The sequence below is a fragment of the Ptiloglossa arizonensis genome, chromosome 5 (assembly GCF_051014685.1).
Source record: "Ptiloglossa arizonensis isolate GNS036 chromosome 5, iyPtiAriz1_principal, whole genome shotgun sequence".
NCBI lineage: Eukaryota > Metazoa > Arthropoda > Insecta > Hymenoptera > Colletidae > Ptiloglossa > Ptiloglossa arizonensis.
In genome coordinates this window covers 14,610,796-14,634,065 of record NC_135052.1, presented here as the reverse complement: position 1 = coordinate 14,634,065, position 23,270 = coordinate 14,610,796, and the positions used below count along the sequence as shown (strand labels likewise).

The window sequence follows — 23,270 nt, the reverse complement described above, 5'->3', positions numbered from 1 at the left end:
TGAAATCTCGAGAGCAACTTCAAACAGCTCGTTAGTCGTCGACGAGACAGCTAACAGCTGCCCATCTCCGTTTATTGACGTACCCGGTGGAACGTTAGTAGAACACGGTAAAACTTTATAACGCGTGGGACAATATTATTCGAAACCAGAGGTTCTCGAGAATCGTCGACAGGTTTCGAGAGCCGTCACGAGTGTGGAACAGCTCGAGAGCTGTTTTCAAACGTTGTATCTAGCGATTAACAACCGCGATGACTATTCTTTCGTTGGAGGTACTCGTTCTTCTAATTGATCGTTCGCATCGTTTCGCCGATCGACGTGGTCCTTCGTTGCGGCGATTCGTTGTTGGCTTGAATCTTTTTATTATTTCCGAAACTTGATTTTCTTTTCTCGATTAATAGTTTGCTATTTTTTAAATTTACTCGTATCAATGGTTCGTAGTTCGATTACCGTGCGGTACGATCCGACAGAAGGAAGATTCGAAATAGATATGTATATTTGCAACTCCGGAATATCAAAATCGTTCGACTCGGCTTTACTCGTAAGATCGACACTTTCGTAAGAATTCGTAAAATCGTTTACCTCTCTTTTCGAACTGTACAGTTTTCACTGAACTTTTCATCTCGAAGGAGATTCGAAAACGATTCGATTAATCTCGAGCTCCATCGGTGAATCGTTGCCTCGAGATCGTTGATTCATCGTTAACGACAATTGGAAAGATAACGTTCGTCCGGACGCAAAGCGAGGTAGTGAATCGAAAGAGTCGTGGATAGAGGATTGAAATAAATTCTGTTTTATTCAGATAACGATGATATAAACTTCGTCGAAATTCTTGCGTATTGACTTGCAGTTCGATCCAGTGCGTCGATGATCGTGTTTTCTCGAATGAAAGGGATTGATGATCGTGTCACTGAGAATGAATTACAAATGGTAACAGCATTTATTAATAATAATTAATAATAATAATAATAATAATAATAATGACAATAATATTAATAGCGAGTCTTCTAATTACAATAATTACATAATGATAGTAATGGTACAACAATAAAAACTTCGATAGCGAGAAGAGAGGAAGAATACAATTACTTGTTCTTGGCGAGACTTCCGGTGGGGGTGTGGGGCACGTTGCCCCACCCTGGTTGGAATAAATCGGGCCCTCTAACGCGTGTATCGTCTCTATTTATAATATTTATAGCCTCGACTCGTTTGTTGTATTTATACTCGTATTTATATTATGTATATATTTATACGCTTAGGCTAGGCGAGATACGGTGCTATTTTTATTTACAAGTAGTTTTTGGTCACAGTTGCAACTTTGGGGTAGGAGATGCCTTTTCTTGAACGATAGGTGCCGGAGATATGCAAAATACAGTACGCTTTCATCGTACTTTCTTACACGCTGTCGATCGACGACGATCGAACGAATGTCGATAGAAATTCGTCGCTCTCGCAAAGAACGAAACAAAAATGATAAATTGAACGCCCAAGGAGAAAAGTAAAACTTCCGTTCCGAGTTCCGATGCGTCTAACGCAACGACCGTGCGCGCGCCTTCCAAGTTCGAGATTTCAATTAAGTACAATTTCGTGAATTCCGGTAACCGGAATGAGAATTCCCCTCGTTCGATCGTCGCGAACAGCCTCGCGTAAACGTCTACTTAATAAGAGAAGTACAGTGATCGATTATCGATAATCAACGAACGATTCAACACGGAGAGTGGCGACGTTCGAAACAACGTAACGTCTTCGATCTTTCTCGATGTTTCTCTGCATTCGTTCGAGGATCCGCTAAAAAGTGTCTACAAACGATTCTCTCGAGGAATCGCGAGAACGTAATTGCACACGTTCGCGTGCTCGGGTCCAAGAGAAATAATCGTCGAAAATTCTAATCCGGTCGGTTAGATTTTTCGAGTCGTCGCGCGTGGAATGTACAGGCCTCGACAACGCGGATACGCGTCCATCTTTCCTTCTCCCTTGTTCGTCTCGCGCGCGTAGAAACGTATCGGAAATGTGCACGATCGCAACGATTTGCTGCTCGTCGCCGCGACGAATTTTTTAAATAATAAATACAGAGTCCGTTCTGCGCGAATGTACATAGTCGTGCGCGTCTTTCCCCGACGGAAAGCTCGCGGTTCACGTTCGACGACGAGGAGAACGCGGAATACGTCGACGTCGAACCGACTTCGTCGATCGCACCGGAAAGAACGCTTCTTTCGCCGCGTCGTTCCGTTTCTTTTTCTTTCTTGTTTTTTTTCGGAATGCGTTACTCGAAACCACCCTACTTCGAAGGGTCGGCGTTCATAGTTCCTTCGACGATCGTTCACGCGTCGTTCACTGCATCATAGGCGGCGGGTTGCCATTGGGCAGAGAATTTTGTCCGGGAATGGCGCCGATCGCCGGTCGCTGAGAGGCGTTCAAATCGGCGTGCTGGGTCTCCCGATGCCTCCTCAGATCGACCTTCCGCTGAAAAGCTCGGCCGCATAGCTCGCAAGCGAAAGGCTTGAAGCCCGTGTGCTTCCTCGAGTGCGTGATCAGGTTACTGCTCTGGGAGAACGCTTTGCCGCATACCTGACACTTGTGCGGTTTCTCGCCTGAAACAGAAACGACGAAAGCTCGTCAGATTTCGTATTTTGTTGCCCGTTCGAAATTTCTGCCGCTCGCGACTACGGTGAACCTCGAAACGCGTACGCTAATAGTATAGACAGAGAAAGAAGTACAACACGTACGGACACTCCGACATTACGGTCCTAGCGGTGAGAACGCTCGTACAGATTCTAATTTTCGTTCCGTCGATGCGAACAATTCGTGTCAATATCATGGAACTGGAGGTAACCCGAAATTTTCTTTTTCTTTGTTGTAGGTAATTATTTCTTCTTTTTTTTGTAAAAAGTATGTTGTAACGAAATAACTACGAGTGATTTCCTGTGTCCGTACAATTTAGATTGTACAACTATGCATGTATACGACTTTAATCGAGAACTTTAAAATGAACAGTTCTTGGCACGACTGAAGCTTATTGTTATTATTGCTACGATACGAGTAGAGGATTAACAGTGCATATACGGAATCTAAAGTCTGCTGTACTCGTCACTGTAGGACTCGAGAGATAATTGTTCCAAGTTGTACATCCTCCTTACACTAGTGCGCTACGAGTGAGATATCGTTGATAGTTCGCGATCTTCGGTACTCTGTCCTTCGATGCGGAACTCATGTTCGATGTAGATGAAGCGTTAACCCAGCAATAGAACTCGCGAAATACTATATTATCAGCGACGATAAATAATCTTCTTTAGTTTCAAATTTTAACTATCTAACGCAACACGCGAAAAATCGTACCAATTATTTGTACCCGTACATCCAGTCTCTATTCACCGTCTCTATTTTCGACGCTGGACCGATTAAAGGAACCGCGAAATATCGTACAATATGCTCGTAGAATACGCTGGTCTATTGTATCGTTACCTCCGACAAGTCACCTTCTTTCGTTCCGACGAACAACGTTCCTCGCGAGTCGACGCCACCGTGCAAACGATTCACCCCTACGAGCCACCCCTCCGAGCGTCGTTCACCAACCGGAGAGACGTTTTCCTGGCACGTCGTTGTCGCGGATCTTGGACGTCGATCGAAATCTCTCCAACAACAACCAGGCCATTCGCTCGCCTCGGGCTCGACATTGTAGCGGTGTTAATTCGGAAAGCACCGTACTGCTTAGCTCTCGTAGCTGAGCGATAGGGACCGTGGAACACGGGGCCCTCTCGCCGGATACACTCCCGCGAAAGGTGGAGGTGTTTCACAGAGGTGGTAAGGGTGGATGTCGGGGGTGAAGGGGGTGGTATCACGAATGCGGGGCACGCCCGGTCAAGATTTCCTCCCAAGCGAGAATCTCAGCCTCCCCGGCGGCGAGGCAGAGAGAAGAGATCGCGGACGGGTACGGGTCGCGGGGACGGCGGGTGGCGGGTGGCGGTGGTGGCGGCGGCGGTGAGGTGCAGTCGGACGCGAGCTCTCTGGTGGGGTGGCGTGCACACAGGGGTGGATGGAGCGACCGGGTGGCCGTTCGTTCTCTCTCGCTGTGGCCGCGAGTTCTGATTGGCGACCGGGGGCGGCTCCAACCCCCGCGTTACCATGACTACCGACGGGATAACCCGGCGGTCGACTGGGAAAGAAAGAGGCTCGCAGCGTTCAGCGAAAGAGGGAACGAGAAAGAGAGAAGAGGGAGAGCAGTTGCGCGAGGGAGAGAGGGGAGAGAAATGATTCCCAAGGATGGAGAGGAAGAGACGGTAAATCGGATAGTCGCGGGGAAAAAAGGGAGACAAAAAGAACCGACGAGAGAGGAAGTATATCCGCAAACGAGGGAGACAGAGGTGGAACGGATCGGTGGGGAGGAGGGAGGAGAAAGAAGAGAGAGGGTTCCAGCAATGCGAACTATGCTGCCGGAGGGCAGTGGAGGCCCGTTAATGGACTCCCCTATCAGCTCGCACCGTCGCTGGCTACGTTTGTCCGAGAGTTCCACGCAGACACCAAGTGCTCGCGCACACGCACTCGTCCACACACACACGCATACACACGTATGGTCGTGATCGCTACGAGGCGGTGGGTGGATCCATAAACAACTCGTTAGCCGAGCCTTCAATCTCGCCCCGCCGATACGACCTGGCCAGTCGATCGCCTTTCCGATTATACCCGATCGTTATCTTGATTTCTTTTCGGATAAACTGCGCGCAGTTTTGATTTTTTTTTTCCCCTCCCCCTCTCGGCTCTATCGACGCGCGTGTTAACGGTAGCTCAACGACCGGTCCGAACGAGAAGGTTACCGCGAGACTTCGAGGATCGTCGATGAACTTCAAACGCGATCTATTCGTTTCGAGAATCGTGTGAAAGGCAACGTGGAATTCGTCGAAATCTCGTTTCGACGAAGACTACGACGCTACGAGAGCAGCTAAGTTTTCCTAAACGATGGATTTCGGACCAATTTCGTATATAATTGACCAAAGACTCGCTACTATTTCATAGTAGCCAGTAATCGTGGACTATTTCATTCTCGATGAGAAACGACGATCTCGAACGCGGAGGAAAAATTTCCGATGGAAAAGTCCCCGAGTCCTCTCCGAGGACCGTTTGTACCCGACTCTGGGGCGGAATTCCGACGAAAATTGTAGATGAAAAGTGTAACCGAGACCCCCGTAAGGGGGAAACTCGCAAGCTCCGTGTTGGCAACCGGGTCGCCGACTCGGAGACGTCATCGAGCAATTTGAATTTCCCGTGGCGAACAACCGCAACGATTTCGGAACATTTCAAATCGAGATTCAAGGGAGGATTCAGGGTTAAGGGTGAGTCGTCAAGGGCGTGCCGGTGGAATTCGTCGGGGCTGGCGCTCGATGAAATTCCACCGGAGTTTCTCCGTGCTCGGATGAAACGGCAGAATGAATAGAATTTTCACGGCGTTAAGCGAGAAACTGGAAAACCAGGGGAGAAATGAGAGCCAGGCGAACGAAGGTGGTCGGCGGTGGTAGGGGTCGTTTGAAATTTACGCGGCCGTAAAATCAAAAACTTCCCCGACCGAGGTTTCCCGTTCGATCCGGATCGGTTTTCCCTTGGAAAAATCACACGGAACGTTTACGCCTTCGCGATAATAAAACGGACGCGAAACGAAACTACGGGACGCGAGTGGAATAAAAAAAAAAAGGAAAAAGAAAGCTGACCGAATTGGAAATATATATATATATATTGTCTCGGTGAATTATTTCCCGTTGAATGCCGGGTGAGAGAAAGAGCGTCGTTTGAAAAAAAAATCCTCGTCGAAAAGTTCAACGTTCGCGAGATATTCGCTGGTGCTCGAATTTCGTTCCTCTCGCGTAGGACATCGAACGTAGGAAATTCCGTATCGCGAGAGTTTGCCCCGTTTAGCGGCGAAGGGGCGGAGAAACGGAAAAAGGAGACCGTGGCGTAGGAGGGGGACGTCTTCCGGAATTTACGCGGTCATAAAAATCAAGAACCGTCGGAGCTCTCGCACCGAGGTTGCCCTTTCCGTCTTTATCTCCCGGAGAAACCCAGCCACCGTGGCTACCACCCGGGTTCCCGCTACCGGTCTACGGCCGCGAGTAGGCGCGCACACACGAGCGGGTTCCATTCGTTTCCCGCGTCTACGGGGCGCACACGGACCTTCACACGGACGGGGCGCACAGGCGTCGCCGCGAGAGTTCCTCGCGAGTACACACGTAAACCCCGGTACGTTTCGAGGTGGTTCGTGCAACTACATGGCCACCGGAACCGTGAGGAAGCGATCCGGTCAAAGATTTAACCGTGTGCGGTACAGATTCCGTGCTCTAAATTTTTCAAAAGACGCCCACGCTGCGCTGCGAAGGGCGGAGCGGAACGGAGACACCCACGAAACCGATGCGGGTAAGGCTCGAGGCTGAGAGCCCCTGAGGTTTAAGACGCCATTACACCCCCGGCGCTGTCGGCCGACGCCCCTAAAACTATATTAAACTCCCGGAAATCTTGCGCGGCTCCTCTCCTTCGCTAATTCCCTCCCTTCTTCGAGTTCCTTGTCTCCCTTACTCCACCCTACGCCGTCCCTGCCCCTTCGTCGACCGTGTCGGTTGGAAACATCGGCCGCCCGTGATCCTTCAACCCTCCCGTACGCCTCGTGGAACTCTCGAGAAGCGGGAAACCAAGACGGTAGTTTGATCGTTTCCGGCGTCGGGACGCCCGGAGTCCCGAGGTCGTTCGAAACGAAACTGTCTCGACGTCGACCGGAAGAGAAATGTTTCATTCGTTTTCCGCCGTGGCGCATCGATACTTGAAGACCGTCCGGGGAGAAACGGAGGGATCTCTATATATTGGTAGTAACGAATGGTGGTGGTCATTCCGATGGTAAATAAAGAGTCGGGGAGAGGATTAACTCCCTCGCGTGACTAACGGGAGTTCCAGACGGAACGATTTTTCGTGTAATAATTTGCACAATCGGTGATACAACGGTTTTAACGATAATTGAGAAGTGTACGGAATCGGTGTACAACCTGTTTCACTTGCCGGATCGTTCATTCGTAACAACTACCCTCCGATCCTATGTTCTTCGTATTTTGAATTTTACTCTCGATCGCTTATTCTTGTGTTTGTGTATTTTTTTCTCGTATGTGTAGTTTGAGTTGATAATTTTCATACTCGAGAAACGAACTAGAAGGAATGACTTAATCCAAACAATACGGTTTTATGTTCAAAGAAGAAACGTGAAATGAATAAAAAAAATCCAAAGTCTGCGCGAACGTGAGATCTTGACAAGTAGAAGAATTAAAAGCAGAAGGAATGTCCACAGTTTTAAGTTAACATAAGTTGGTAATTAACTTTTTGTTTTTCAACTATACACTTTTGTAGCACCGATATCTTTCGGTATAGTTTCGATAATAAAGAGAGTTAACTGTATTTTCGATTCGTTTCGTTCCCATAAGCATCGACCACTTTCAGATGACAAACTTCAATGCTCAGTTTACCGAAAAAAGAATATTACCGATAACTCGAAACTTGTCCTTTGACGATCAACAATGTCCTTGAAATTTCAAGAATTCTACCAAAACTATTGGACGTAAGGTGATTCCGGAAGACGTTTTCCTATGCAACCATGCGAGTGAAATACGCCTCTGCAGATGTTCGGTTCGCGAGAGATTCTGTATTTTTAGGTCAGAGGTTTACGTTCTGATGATGTTCAACCACCGTTGCATTCTCGACATTTTTTAACGAAACTCTTTACGTTTTTGGAACGTTACGGAGCGGTTCAAAATTTTACAGCAAAGTACCGAGTATACTTTATTGTTCAAAAGGTTGTGTAGACGTTCTTAAAATATAACTTCGATTCATTGCACAAGAGATATATACTTTAAAGTGCACGTTACGTAACGTGAACAGAGAATGGTTTGCAGATTTTTCAAATCGCGTTCGCCTTTGATAATAATTCAAATATTATCCAAGTAAATTATATTACAATATTTATATAATATATACGTACGTATATAATTAACGACGATGGAAAGATTCATTTCAATACGTCACACATTTTTCTTTAAAGAAAGAAGTTACAACAACCGACCATTCTTCAACTTCTCGGTTCCTTCATCGATATTGTACGAAATAATGTCACTATATATCTAAATTTGTTACCAGGGTTGTTCGAAAAGTCTCCATTTCCAAAATGGAGAATGCATAGTTTAATAGAATGTTTATACGCGCTAAAAAAATCGTGTTTCATTTTCACATAAAAAAAAAAAAACGAAATGACTTTCCGAACGAGCTGATACGTATCTGCTAGACAAATCATTGGTATCGTAGAATCTTTGGTAATGTTCGATAATCTTGAGACATTAAACCACGGAGCAACTTTCAAAGAGTAATAGTGCCTCTCTCGACCGAAGTCGCGCGAAGAAAAGTTCTCGTTAACGGGCCAGAAAATTCGCCGTGGGAAATTTGTAATTTTTGCGTGGAAAAGACGGAAAACGGCGGCGAGGAGTGGCCAGAGAAGAGAGACGAAGGTGAACCGGACTCTGGCCGAGGCATTGATTTCCTCTCGTCTTCATCGACCACGTTCCGACCCTCTGGGGGCGTCCCTACCCTCTAACTGAAATCCTCGCGAGAGACGAGAGAAAGAGAAAATCGAAGGAAAGTACCATATCTCATATTTCATATCGAGGGCGGCATGGATTTTCTTGCGCGTCTGCAAAGCTTCGCGTAAGCGTTACCCGGCGATGTCAAGCGGATCTTTCCCAGCGAGCTCTGCTTCTGTCACGTGAAACAGAAACAGGAATCCTGGTACTTTCATTCGGGATCCCTCCTCCATCTTTCCTCTCGATCGAAGAATAGGATTTCCGCGGAATATTCGTCGCAGAAAATCATCATCAATCATCCTACACGCGTTTCGATCACCTAACAGAATTTCTTTCTCATCCGGAGCTCCTTAACTACCCTTGTATACACAGGTTCGTGTCATCGCATATATGGGAGAATTATAAATAAACGATTAATGTAATAGAAAATTCTTCATCCGTCGTCACGATTTTGTTCAATCCCCTACCACGTTAAAAATCACTTTTTCCTCGTCCGAATTACTCTTTATCGTATACAGTTGTATGCGTTGTATTTTCGGAAAGTAACCTTCCATACATTCGAAAATGTATATTCCCCTGAAGAGACTCCGTATTAAAAAAATTTAAACAGGCTACTTTTGCACGGTCAATTCGCAACATGTAAAGAGAGAGATCTATGTAGTACTTCTCTCGACTGAAATCGCGTCGAAGGAAACTTCAACGATCGAGAGAATCGTGACGCGAGGAGCGACGCTACCGAGATAATTGAAATTCTCGTGAACGCCGATGGAACGATACGTCGTTAAACAACCTATGCAGAGATACCAGCCAGCCTCGAAACACTTTGGATTTCTTGTCGGCTGGGAACTGGACAACCGAACGCATCCATTCGGTTCACAGTCAACGACTGTTACCAGTCCCACGGGTACGTACGGTCCAACAACGCGGTTGTATTTACTATTTCACGCGTACACGAGTACCCACGAGTTGGGTAGCCGGTACCCGGGATCGAGTGGCAAGCAACGAGCCGAGGTGGCAACACGGGGGATGCGTTGTCGATACAACTACAACGACGCGTATAACCGTTCGGTCGCGTTCGTTTTACACGCCGCCGCGCGCAACGCGTCTATATCGTTGGTTCGCGCGCGGCTACGATGGGGTTAGAGGGGAGTGGAGAAAGAGGACGCGTGGGTGGGTCCAGGGGCGCCAATGACAAAAGCACAGCCCTGGGAATTTGCGGCGGTCTGCGGGGCTGCGACTGGAAATGTTTTGCACGGTACTGATATTTCCGTACACCGACGACGAAATGGTCTGGTAAACACGAAAAAAATCGGCGCCCGCCGAACCGGGGATGAAAAATGTCCTCGTCCACGGGAGTTATCGACGACTTTGGAAACCATTTTCGATACACAGAGTGCGGAGTCGAGCGATTCGAGCTGAGCGAGAAACGGGCGGTAAGTTTCGAGCGCAATTTCGAAACGTACTCGCACGATCGCCCGAGTAAAATTACTTTATTCGAATAATTTATCAGCGGGTAATTACCGTGCAGTTTTTCAACGTACAGAAATTTGTTTCGATAACGTTGTTCAACGAATATGAATAAAATTACCTTCTCTGTGTATAGATACGTGTGTTACCTTTCCACTGTGTACGAGTGAATTTTCCGTTTTCAGTAGCGTTGTTTATATAATTTTGCAATCGTTGTTTCCTCGCGAAGAATGAAAGTTTGTTCGAGTAACGTTGAACGTAAAACTGTTCGCTCAAAGTGTCGAGGATCAAGTCAACTTGTGCACAAACGCGTGTGTTGTTTGCGTACTTTTCTGCGGTGCGTGTAAATTTTATGTCGTGTGTGTCGTTTTTTGTGTACTTCGATTGGCACGGGTAACGCATAAATACCAGATTCATCGCACGAAAAATCGAAATAAAGTTCCGAACAACCCAATACAATGCACAACGTGTACAAACAGCTACACAATGATTACGGACACCGCGAGCACATTCCGCGAACAATCATGCAAGACACTTTTATCGTTGTCGTGACAGATAAATATTTATTCGCTCATCTGTATTACTCGAAGACCTTTATACGAATAAACTTTCATCCAGACTCAGATCTCTTCCCGACTGACGAATAAAACACGCGCTACTTGATTCGAACGTATAAAAAATTATCGAGTGGCGTGGCAAAGTCTATCTTCCTAACTTCGCTTTTATCTTAAGTGCAACGAAGTGCCGTGCAAAGTGCAATTGCATTTCCATCGATATAAATCTCCGAATGAAAGTACTAGAGAAAGTTGTTCCGAGAAACGAATACTCGAGATACTTTAAATTCCTTGATCACTCTCCGCAAGAGTATCGAGCTTGATCTTGGAATCGAGATCGTGGGACGCGTATTCTATTAATAATCACCGATCAAACCCGAGGTATAAATATATCGAGATTGAAAAGCGAAATCTGCCAATGTTACCTGCCAGTAATATCGAGATACCGTCAAATTCGCCGATGATTGTATCGAACGTAAGACCGCGAGATGATTCATCGTCAGATTTCGCGAACGTTCAATTATTTTCGAACGTAAGCAGGCAGTGTTCCGTTGACATTGGTCAACATCATGATGCGTTCACGATTAAGAGTACAGGGTCGCGAGGACGACGACAACGACGACAACGACGACAACGACGACGACGATAAGAAGGGAGAGAAGGTCGGATCGAGCGAAGCAAGGAAGAAACACGATACCCGAGTTAAGTCTGTTAGCTCCTTAGTGCTTTCGGTATACCGCAGGGATCCGCAGCAATAATCCTCTCCCAGACGATCACGGCGGATGTATGGCTATTAAATTATTACGGCGTCGATCAACATTAGGAATCGTGACAAATCCGATCTGTGCTGTCCGCGCGCGAAGGACCCTACTCTCTCGGTCCCCCGTCTTTCGTGTGCGCGCACCTTAATTGACAATTGTGACTCAGTCGACTTTGTCTTATCCGACCATTGAGATTGCCCGATAGAAGCCATTAATAACTAGCCCGTTATCGATGCGAATTACGAACGGTAACTGAAATTCTACTCGGGGAAATCGGATCGTCGTCTAGCCTTAAGTAGATAAAATAGATAAGATTCACTTCTCGGTCGTTCGGGGAGAAAAACTTGCCAAACGATCGAGATAACGGAAATCATGACGCCCGATGACTTAAGCTGCGATTCAATTAAACGTAACGTATCTTTGTTCGATATCACTATTCGGGGCTCGATTGACAAACAATGAAAAGATAAAGACGGAAGGAAGAGGACGCGGTATCGTTCGATCGCGATAACGATTCGCTCGGTATTTAATTAAAGTTTAATCGATTCGGGACCACGAATCGCGACACGAGACTAGGAACCCGCGAGTCCTCGTCTCGGTGAAAATTTCCTAATTAAAACCGGACGAAAAGGATTTCCACCGTTGTTGTTCCTTTTCTTTTCGTTGGACGGTTTCAGAACGATACGAGAAGGATGAACGACGTCGATGCAACGATGCTCGCGTTCTGGCTGCAGTTAATTTCAACCCCCGTGCACCAACACCAGCACCAGCAGCACCAGCAGTAGCAGCAGGGGGTTGCCTGCCGCCGGTTCGAGCGGGCGGTGGTTACGCGGATAGGTGGAGAAGCGAAAAAGGAGGATGCGGAGGGATGAGTTGGCGAGATATGGCGGGGCGAGGGTGGAAGGGGGTTTGACGTGCTTCTGGCATGTCGATATCCCTGGAAATTTAATCATGCCGCTTCACTATGAACACTATGCGCCACTCGCCGGCTATATGGATGCGATGCCTTGGTTCCCGCGGAACGTTATACCGGCAAATTTGCATGTTTAATGCCGTATCGGTTGCTTATGCCGCTTACCGCCGCGACATTAAATATAACGCCGCCTAGTCTAACGAACAAGGTGGATCTAACCCTATTTACGTATCCGTGGCAGCCGGGGCTCGGTGTTTCGGGGCGGTTCGCTTTTGCATCCGTCTCCGAGAAGCCATCTTTCGTTCATGGATCGAACTCTCGCTACGGATACTCCGATTACCTCTTAAGGACACGTTGCGCAGCGAATTCGTTTGGCATTCGTTAATGGTGAAACGTCGATGCGATATTAACGCGTTTTATCTTGAGATGATCGCCACTGACGCGATGCCAGGGTCTTTTCGTATTTTTTATACGAATTCCAGCAGACACGAAGGAATCGATCGGTCCAAGGTGGATCAAAAATCAACTCGAACCGTTGAATCGGTTCAGCGTTGAACAATTGTGGACAAGTTGTTCGAGTTACCGAGAGCAACGATACTTTAATTCCAGGAAATCTTTTTCTAAATTTATCAATTGCACACCATCGTAAAGTTCTTTAAGATCATTAAGCATTTAACGCTCCGAGCAAGATATTCGCAAATCTTGTTTTCTATTTATTACACTGGAGGTGCAGATAGTTGAGGATAAATATGGTAGAACACATGTATCGGAAAATTTCTACCGAGTTATTATGATATCGAGGTTACGCTGCGGTAACAGCGTTTCAGCGACACCTCTCCTACGTAAGTACGAAAGTACTCGCTTCGTTTCTTTTCATACTTGTGCACCCGTTCTCTCGCATTTACGTAACAGAGTTGCATCGTAACGCGCTGCAATTCAAGCTGTGTATCACGTTTTCGCGTACTTGAATTCGAATTTGTGTTTCTCGTTGCGGTGAACGAAGTCGTCGTATAAAGCAAAGAATACAGAAACAGGAACGTGGTTAAAAAATGAAATGAACAAAAATTGTCAAGATACAAAACCACCTACAAAACGAAAGCGCGGCGTCTGACTTTGTATCTTTCCCCGAGTTTCGTATTTTTTAAATTTTACACACGTACAGGGTTGATTTTTCAAGGTCACCTTCCGCTGTTTCACGCACAACTCTATCGTTTCGTTTCTCCTATCAACGCGTACCGAGACGAATCTCGCGAGCTGGAAGAAGGAATCAAAAAATACAAAATTATCGCGCGAGAAGAAGGGTTAAAAGCGGCCTTGGAAACTCGCGCGAAAGATCGAACGCAAATCGCCTCGAAATCGCCTCGAAATCGTATCGTCCGCGGTGAACAGTATTTCGATTCGTTCACCGTGTTACCACGAACAAAATATTGTTCCATCCGGTCACCGATGTTCGATAGAAAATACGAGGCTCCGTGCTCTCGAAACAGAATTTTCTCCGGTAACGATCGACCTCGAACCTCGACACTTGCGGTTCACGCGGGCTCAGCCCGTTCGAGGGGGTACGTGCGGGAAAAATCCCGCGTCCGCCGCAAATGCGGACCGGTGCAGCACGTGTACCATTATTTCGCCACCGGAAGGGATGCGTCGGCGTCGCTAACGAGCCGTAAAGACGAAAGCGGGACGAAAGATGGGACGAAAGCACAGGTGGTGGGGAGGGAAGCGAAAGGTGAGGGGGCAGGGGGGCCTAAGGGCGGTCCTCGGAGCATGTCGCGAAGTTTAAACAGCTTAGAGGGATGTTGCGGCGCCCCCGATGCTTGGGGCGCCAAGTCAGCCGGAAACCTCTAATAGCCCCGTCTCGTCTACATGGAAAAGGAGAGGGACCCACCGTGGTACAGACGGAGATAGAGTCCGCAGGCGTGTACGGTGAACGCGGCCACAAAGGTGGCTGTATAGGTTGCACGGTTGTATCTCGCCGGGTATACGATAACCGCACCCTCGAGGTGAGTTTGAGGGAGACGTTCGGCCAGGTATCCCTACATTAGAGCCACCGCTAAATTCATAATACGCGGACCGGAACGCGTCCGTATCTCTTTCGTGTTTATAGAGCTGTCCCGTTTCGTCGCACGAGCGTCTCTTTCGACCGCAAAACCGGCGGGGCGTTTCCTCTTCTCGAGAATTATATCGTTCGCCTCGACCGACCATACTGGAATCTATGGTGCCACTGACCGACGACCACGACTACCGACCACTCCGCGCGATCGTTCATCGTCCGTTCCTTCGCTCGATAGAGATTGTCGGATTTCAAATCGACGAATCGTGACCGCGTACACACGATTATCGGTAATCCGAGGTTTCGAGCCGACGACTACCCCGTCGAGAGTGTCGCGTCGTTTCGAAGGTAACCGTCTTCGAGAAACACTGTTTCGCGCGTTCGGTGCAACGCGTCGTTTAATTTCAATACGAGGAAGTTACGATCGTCGAAAGTTCGACCCACCGTGCGGAAAGTTACGTAATTTCGAAGAATAACATTCGCGCGATTCGAATTGGGGTAGTTGCGAGGGGCTAGTAAAGGATCGCGAAATAATGTACAAGTGAGCCGGAACGAGAGCCGGTCAAGGCTCTCCGTTGGAAATCCACGCGGGATTAAAACGAGCGTCGTTGAGTTAGCGAAATTCAGGAACTTCCGGAACGAGTACCGACTTGGAAATTTCATTCCCGGTACCTCTGACGTTCCCCCGAATATCGCAACGTTTCCCGACCGGAAAGGTTCTACGCTCGATTGGTATAAAACGTCGGAACGTTGTACGAACGCCTCGGGAACTCGCCTACGAGCGAATCGATAACGATTTACGACGAGCGTGATTGAACCGCTAAAAAGGGGGTTTCTCTCTCTCTCTCTTTAGCGACGAGGCGGGCAGCATCCTCGGGAATATAAACACCGAGCCTGTACAGGACAAGTGAACGAACGATCCTCGCGATCTTCGCCGGCCGACGACTTTACTTCGTGGACAGGTTGTGTTTATTGTGAAAACACGGTGGCCCGCTGTTGCTCGATCGTGTCGGCAAGCATGTGTGTTTAAGGACGCGTGCACCCTATCCTCCCCCCACTCTCCTCTAACAACTCGGGATTGTCCCGGGTGGCAGAAAGACGTGGCCACCGATCGATAAAATTTCTCCGTAATCGCGGACTACGCGGAATTATTCGTATCTATCCCGCGAACGGAATTCTCTCCTCGATAAAAGAAATTAGCCCGTCATCGTTATCGTAAAAATAAGCCCAGTCGTTCTGCCCTCGATCGTGCCAACGAACATGTGTGTTCAAGGGCACGTGCACCACCAACTACTCGATTGTCCCGAGTGACGGACCTGGCTCCCGATCGATAACCATTTCCCTGTAATCGCAAGCTTCCGCGGCCGCGAGGTTCGCGGTTCGTGTAACAGGTCCCGAGGACACTTCCGCGATCGCGTGGAAATGCCGTATCCTCCCCCCCTAATTAGCAACGATCGTGGAAATTCCCAGCGGAACAACATCCGGTGAAAACGCTGGGAAAATATTCAAACCTCTCGGAACCATCCCGTTTCGTTCCCCTGCTCGTAATCTCGAGACGAAGTTCGCGGTTCCACGCCTCCTGGAAATTCATCGTTCGTCCGAATCATCACGTCCATTTGTCCCGGCCACTCGGCACGAACTTCAAAGAGTAATATTTTCTCGGGTTCGGAGTTAGGGGGCCGGGGTGCGGGGGGACGAGGATCATCGGAAACAGATAAGTTCGATGTTTTCTCATCGGGAAGCGGGCGAACGGGCGGACGTGCGCGGCCACTTGTCGGTCTGTCGTCGTTCATCCGGAAACGTCAACCCCTTGCAACCGCCCCGAAAAGCACCGTGAGTGCGCGCGGTGCACTTGACTCGTCGCAGCCACCCGGTGGCCCAGAGAACGCACCCTCTCGTGCACACCGTCACCACCCCCCTTCACCCTCACCACCGCTTCTCTCGACCCCCAAAAGGCGCACCTAACGGCGAAGGTAACGCGAAGTAACGCTTCGACCCCTCGTAGCTATTCCGGCTGCTGGCTCGCGCACGAACAATATTTGCAGAGCTCTTATTCCCGCACTTCCCGACCCCGTAAGCGCCGCTTCAACTACCCGAGCCCCCTCCCCTACCCTCCGCCCTCGTACCGCTGGTCGCTTCGCCGAGCCTCCGTTCTCTCTCGCCACCCCTCGTGTGCACCAGCAACCACCTACCTACCTACCTAATAATGATTTTACGTTACGCCATGCCGGTCCCCGGGGAATCCGACGGTGCCGCACCCTTATTGCACATGGCCCGTGCTCACGACGAAGGGAATATAGACTGCGTAACCGGTAGGGGGAGTAACAGGGGGCTCAGCTCGCTGGAAAGAGAGGACTGATTATCATTAGCAGCCCAGAGTCCCAGAACACCCTCGGTTTACTGCTTGACGCACGTACGCACGCCAACCTCGAGGTCGCACCGGTAAGGGATTTCTTTGAGTTTCCATCGGAGAGGGGATCGCGCGAGACGAACGAGAGGAGACAAAGCTCGACGATCGAGGATTTATCATCGAACCGGTTAACGGTCGCGTCTTGGCACAGAGTGTTCCAATCGGTGAAGATTGTTCGGTAGAGGGGCGCTTTTCACGAACCGTCGCACCGATCGAGCGAGGGTGCAGCCGATGGCCAGTTAGAAACTGATTAACGTCGTCCCGACGATGCTTGCTCGTTTCTACCCTCCGATCCGTCGCCTCTCCCACGGCATCGATTCCGAGTACCGTTCTTTCGAGCTGTCACGCTCGAGAATCGAGCGATACCTTCGAATCGTAATTCGTAACGATGGCAATACACGTTCTTTTCGATAAAAATATTCTTCGTTTCGTACGTGTAGTACGAGTAAGGGAAGAGAAACTTTCCACGGGATACGCGCGGGAATAATTTTATTACGGGTCAGGATTGACTCAGCTACCCACCTCTCGCGCGAGTATTCCAATCTGTTGTCCGAGGGTTAAAAACGAAAATAGCGGAAGGCCTCTCGGAGAAGTCAAAGGGACGAGAAAACATTGAGGAGTCGAGCGAATAGATCCATCGAGGGGATAGTTTTCTGAAAAACGTGGCAACGATTGAAAAAAGGTGTGGCAGAGTAACACTGCTAACGTTTTCCAACGAACTCTATGCCTGCTTGTTTAGAGAGAAAGATACCAAGAGACCTCTCGAAGAAGTCGAGAAGATACAAAATCATTGTACTGTAGAATCGAGCGAGTTTTCCAACGAACTCTATGCCTGCTTGTTTAGACAAAGAGATACCAAGAGACCTCTCGAAGAATTGGTAAAGATACGAAACCATTGTACTGTAGAATCGAGCGAGGTGATTCGAGGAGGAGAATAATTTTGTAGGGAACGTCACGGCGATTAAGAAAAGTATGTAGCAGAACGGTTAAAAGAAAAAAATGACTAGCGTTGTTCCACGGTCTCTGTGCCGACTTGTTTAAATAAAAAGATAACAAGGGACCTCCCAGGGAAATCAAAGAGACGAGAGAGCATTGAAAGAAAGAAAAGGGAGGGGGAGGGGGGGAAACGAACGAGGCATCCTCGTTTCACGGGGAAATTGCCGCGAGCGGACCGTGAACGGCATCGGACGCCGACTCTTTCGAGCAACCTGAATTTTTCATCCCCCTGAATAATGAATTAAATGTTCCGTGGCGACCCTCGACAGGATGGTGCGTGAAGGTGGACAAAGACGCGCAGACAACACACGTAGGTCCCATAGGTTGTTAGAAGCCTAACGGAAGTGACCATCGTTTTGTATCCTCTTTCGGCGGGTCCTTCTTCGGTTGTTTCATCGAGAGAGGAGGGTGAACGAGAGGGGGAAAAGGAGGCGAATGGCAGTCAGAGCGACGAACAGGACGCGGAGGAGGAGCATGGGGGAGGACAAGGTGATAATTTGATAAGACATTGGGAGGGTTGCCATGGAGACGATACAAAACCCAGACCCCTGACTGGAACACTCCCGCAGCCTCCTTCGGCCGGTCCTCTCGCTCGCTTCTACCCTCGAAGAACCTACTCCTTCAGGACCGTCACTCCATCAGCCCCGAGACACCTAAGTGTCAAGTGTCCCAACATCGTCGCCACACTCACCCACGGCCCACCTAAGGGATGCTTCCACGCGCAGCTCGGTCTTCGACTTTGGACAGGGATACGAACTGTCGAACACGAACACGAAACCAACGAAATTGTTCGTCCCGGTTTGCCGTCGGACGAACTTTTCCATTTTGTATTGATATTCGGTCATTTCAAACCACAAAGCTCGAACGTGGTTTCGACGGAGTACGAAAACGATCGCGGGAAGACGATAAGATAACGTAGCGTGTAAACAAAATTTAGCGACTGTATTTGCAGCGGTGATTAACAAACAAAGTCGTTTCGATCCGCTTCGCGAGTTCACCGCGAACGATTATTCAAAATGTATACGAAGAAAAGGTTTGCAACTTTCCCCGTGAAACAACACGCGAAGGAAACGACATTCTACCTTGCGAAGCGCGTTTCGTTTTTCATTTATAAAGCTCCGATACGAATAAATCCGTTACAATTTATTCAGCACCCTACGTCGGTGAGATTGCGACGACCATGTTCGAGCAACCGAGACGGTAAGTGTTCCACGGAAGTGGATATCGTTTTAGATACGTTAAACAAATTAAAAGGAATCGATAACGTATTTTCTCGGTAAGATACAAGCGAAACGGTAGCCAATAACGCAAACGAAATGTCTTCCTTTGAATTATCACCACTCGCTGATTGTTTCCTGTATTAACATTTCTTCCTTGCCCTCGAAGAATGAAAAATAATACACTCGACAAGGTGAACTTTGTTTCACTCTTGAGAAAAATTTCTATTCTTCCCTCGGAAGAGAATATCTTCAGAAAATTTTCTTCCAGATTTCCATCGGTTTTCGTTCAGAAACGAGCCACCGACGATGGTAAAAATCTAAGTGTAAAACGTATTGTGTTCCAAGTGTAAAAAATTCCTATCGACTTTTCCCACGAATATTTTGTGCACGTTGCGTCGCAGAAATTGTTAATGGTTGATTTCTCTACATTCAAGGGAGTTCACAGTAATCCGAGCCGATGCACATTCGACGAAAATAGAAACTCGTGTCCGTGATATTTATTTCCGGGAGAGGTAGCGGGACCTGTCCGCGTTTCCCACGGACAATTTTCGTCATAGAAAAATTCCATTCGAAGATTGGGGTTTACTGTGTCACTCCACTGTCGTGAGAGTCAAGAACGATAGAGTTGCACGATGGAGGAGGATGGAACGATGCCCACCCCGAAAGACATTACGATTATTACCGAGCGAAGCTCGAAATGAGGGGCTCGGCACCCCTAAAATGCACTGGCCACATGTGCCACGATCCGACCGAATCCTCTTGCTCACGGCAAGACTACGTCCAGACGGTTAACTGCATTATTTATCGTACGAAGTTGCTCCGTTAATTGATCCGTGGTAGCCCCGCTGCGATAAACGCGAACGAAAATCACGAAAATTCCACGATTGCGGGCATCGAAGGTTAACGAACTTGATTTCACGGTGCTCCGATTGCGAAAAACTTTCCAAATCGATGGACGTATCGCTGTTAAATCATCGGGAAGTACCTCGAGGAGTTCACGATCCGACGAATTCCAAAACTCTCGTGAAATTTTCTTCGTTCGAACTTGAAATTCGAACTTTCGATCCCCTTGGATTCGATACGAATCGAAAGACGCGTATCAAGTATCTGGCACGAAAAAAAAATAACACTCGACGACGTTATTTATCTCGGACTGCTCTCCGAGAGCGTAGTTTACGCATTTCTTAAAGTGTCGGTTGTTCGGATCGGAGGATCTCTTGTGACCGAGTATCGAATGCGAAAAAAGTTACATTCGACGACGTGGATTGCTTTCGAAAAGCTTGGTTTACACGGTTTTGAAAATATCGATCGGACGAACGTCACTCACCGGTGTGTATGTAGGTGTGTTTCTTCATGTCGCTCTTCTGGTGGAATCTCTTCCCGCAAAACTGGCAGGGGTACGGTCTCGTGTCCGAGTGGATTAAGAGATGAGTGCTCAGAGTACTGGAGCGCTTGAACGCTTTACCGCACTGCTTACATTCGAACACCTTCTCCGCGGAATGCACGGCTCTGTGTTGCGTAAGGCTGATTTCATGGCCGAAGGTTTTATTGCAGAGCTCGCAGGCGAAGGGTCTCTTCCCGTTGTGAGACCTCCTTGCGTGAACCTGTAAAAGAAAATCACACTCCCCGTGAAACGTCGCAATCTATTTCACTCGCGAAAGCTGTGCCGAGAACCGTTACGTCGATCGTTTCAATACCAAGATCAATCGTTTAATTTGTTCATCGAACGCGTTTTGCAACGAGAGTCTCCGTTTACGCACGGTACGCGCGAAAAACAAAACTCTCATCGAAGAAATAGAGACGAATCACCTTGTTCGAAATAAAGAACAATTACAACCGATCTTTGTCCGTGCATCCTCGATCTAGTTACGAATTTAATTACGGAATATTTATTCCAAATTTTAACTATTACTTCCACGTTGCGATATTTGATCTCTCGTTGCACATATATATTTTTTTTTAATTTAAAATTTTATTCCTCGGTTTCTCGTATGTCCACGAATTAACACGTTCATCGTTCCCCGAATCACACGCGAGTCAAGAGAATTTTCGCTCAAGCAGTCCCTGACCCAGGTACGGAGCGAGATAGCTTTGATTCGAGAGGCTTATCGCTTCTAGGGACGTGCGAATGGCGCTTCTGCTTATAGGGGCAGTAAACATAATAAGTAATATTCGAACTGAACAATAGGGGACTGAACCTGCAAGGCTAGATATCGCTTTCTCGACAAACATCCTACGGATTTTTATCCTTGGGTTCCCGATCGGACAATAGAGGGTTGAAACAACACGCACGTATCTGTCAATACCCCTGGAGAGATTAAAACAAAAGTAAACCGCTCCTTTCCTACGAATCGAACTAACTTGTGAATCTCCTTCGCGTAAGTCAACCGAGAAACTATTGTGTTCTTCGAAAAGTTATTTCGTTTTCCAAAACGAACAATGTATAATTCAATCAAACGTTTAACACACTCTAAAGAAATCGTGTTTCATTTTCACCGAAAAAGAACAAAATGACTTTCCGAACGACCCGATAAAGTATCATCAGACAAAGACCGTTAAATCCACATGGAAATTTTACCAACTTCCTTCAAATCCTCTATCAAAAATCTCACAAATTGTAACCCATTCTTCACTTTCGAAGCTTCTCTTCCGATCGAACCCTACCCACTCGGATATGACGCGTCTCGTTGGTTGTTTCAATCGAAACGAATTGATTCGGTCGCGTAACGACCGAGATATCTATCGTTGGAACCTACCTCGAGTCCGTGAGGCGTGCTGAACATCTTGTCGCACTTGACGCAGCTGTAGACGTCGCCGAGGGGATGAGGGTGATGGAGTCCGTGGGCTGTGTGGGTCGAGTGCAGAGCAGGGTGACCCGGATGAACGCCGCGCAACAACGGGTGCAAGTGAGGAGGTAACAAATGATGGGGGAGCAGCTGAGGATGCAGGTACGAGAGAGGATGAGGGGGATGGGGCGGTAGCAGTCCACCCTGAAGATGTAGGGGCGGATAGAGCATCGTGGAGCCCGGTGGCGGTGGATGTCCCCCGATCGTTGCGTCCCGATGTGGAGAAGCGTTCTGGAGGTGAGCTGACGGTGGATCCGGCCTGAGCAGAGCGGAAACGCTGAACGTGTCGCCCGATTTCTTGGGCGGGTTCGAAGCGGGCGATGTCGCGACGCTCGTCGGCGATGGCGTCGTCGAGGACCGGGGCGGACTCGAGGCTGCGTCGCGATCGTCCTCGTCCCCGACTTCCTCCACGTCCACGTCCACTTCCTCCTCGTCGACGTCGACGTCCACCTCGCCGTCTCGTCGATCCGACGGCGGCGAGTCTGGACAGGGAGAATGCGACGGAGATGGACTCGTCGCTGGAGAACCGACCAGACGACCCACTCCGAAGGATAATCGTTCTGGAAAAAGAAAAGCTTTCCTCTCGTTTTCTTGGCTACCTTCGTAGAAAATGATACGATTCATTCGTTCAGCTGTTTGGGTAGCTGATTCGGTTTACACGATTGCGAACAAGTAACGCGCCGGTAATCCAGGTGAAGATACCATCGAAACAATAATAACGATTTACGATAATATCTCCAATTTTTCTCCGATGTGATATTCACGTGATATACGCTCTCGGTAGATTTAGTATTATTGTCTAGACGAAGCTTGGTACGTGGACGGTGCTGCGGTACTGTCAAACACTTTTCGACTGTTGCAATAATTGCATCAATTCGTAGACCAGACTCTCAATATTATTGCTAATATTCGCTATTGCGCGACAATATTGACCATGTGTGAGTACTTTTCAATTAATCGAGAGTTAATGCTCGCATTATTAAAATTCATTGATGAATCGTACCAGTAGAAGCGATTGATTACGATAAAATGTTTTCGATTCTAACGGACGATTATGTACGGAGTGAGAATTATCAGGGAGAGGAAAGCATCGATCGAAAATTTACAAGTTCCGCTATTTACGCACTCTTTGTTATTCAGAAGCTATTGCTGATAATTCTCATACGGACAAAACGAATATTTCTTATTCGATTATCGATACATTTTCACTTTGGTATTTTCCTCTCTCCGATAATCTTTTCTTCGTCCATCTTGTTCTGTCTTTCTCATAAATAATATTGTAGATACTGAAGACGACACGACAAATAAAATTGAAAGCAGATTACTATAGTAAATTGCTCGAGTCGACTAAAGATTTATCAATGTATATTCGATTAACCTGCAAACAGCAAGGTTAGCGCTCGACTGCTGCGTTGAACTCGAGCGCGAGCCTCGACGGGCCGAAATTTTCTGACCTCGGTAC

At 47.9% G+C, this 23,270-nt stretch overlaps 1 protein-coding gene across 1 annotated transcript in view; it reads right to left on the bottom strand.

The window, feature by feature from the left end:
* Nucleotides 1-827: 827 nt before the first annotated feature.
* Nucleotides 828-23,270, bottom strand: part of LOC143147169 (uncharacterized) — a 33,263-nt gene continuing 10,820 nt past the window's right edge. Inside the window, exons 3-5 of the mRNA XM_076312164.1 lie at nucleotides 21,719-22,368; nucleotides 20,290-20,566; nucleotides 828-2,588 (exon numbers count right to left, since the gene is read on the bottom strand). Of these exons, the coding sequence (XP_076168279.1) occupies nucleotides 2,329-2,588; nucleotides 20,290-20,566; nucleotides 21,719-22,368 (1,187 nt within the window). The 3' untranslated portion in view covers nucleotides 828-2,328. The remainder of the gene's footprint in view (nucleotides 2,589-20,289; nucleotides 20,567-21,718; nucleotides 22,369-23,270) is intronic.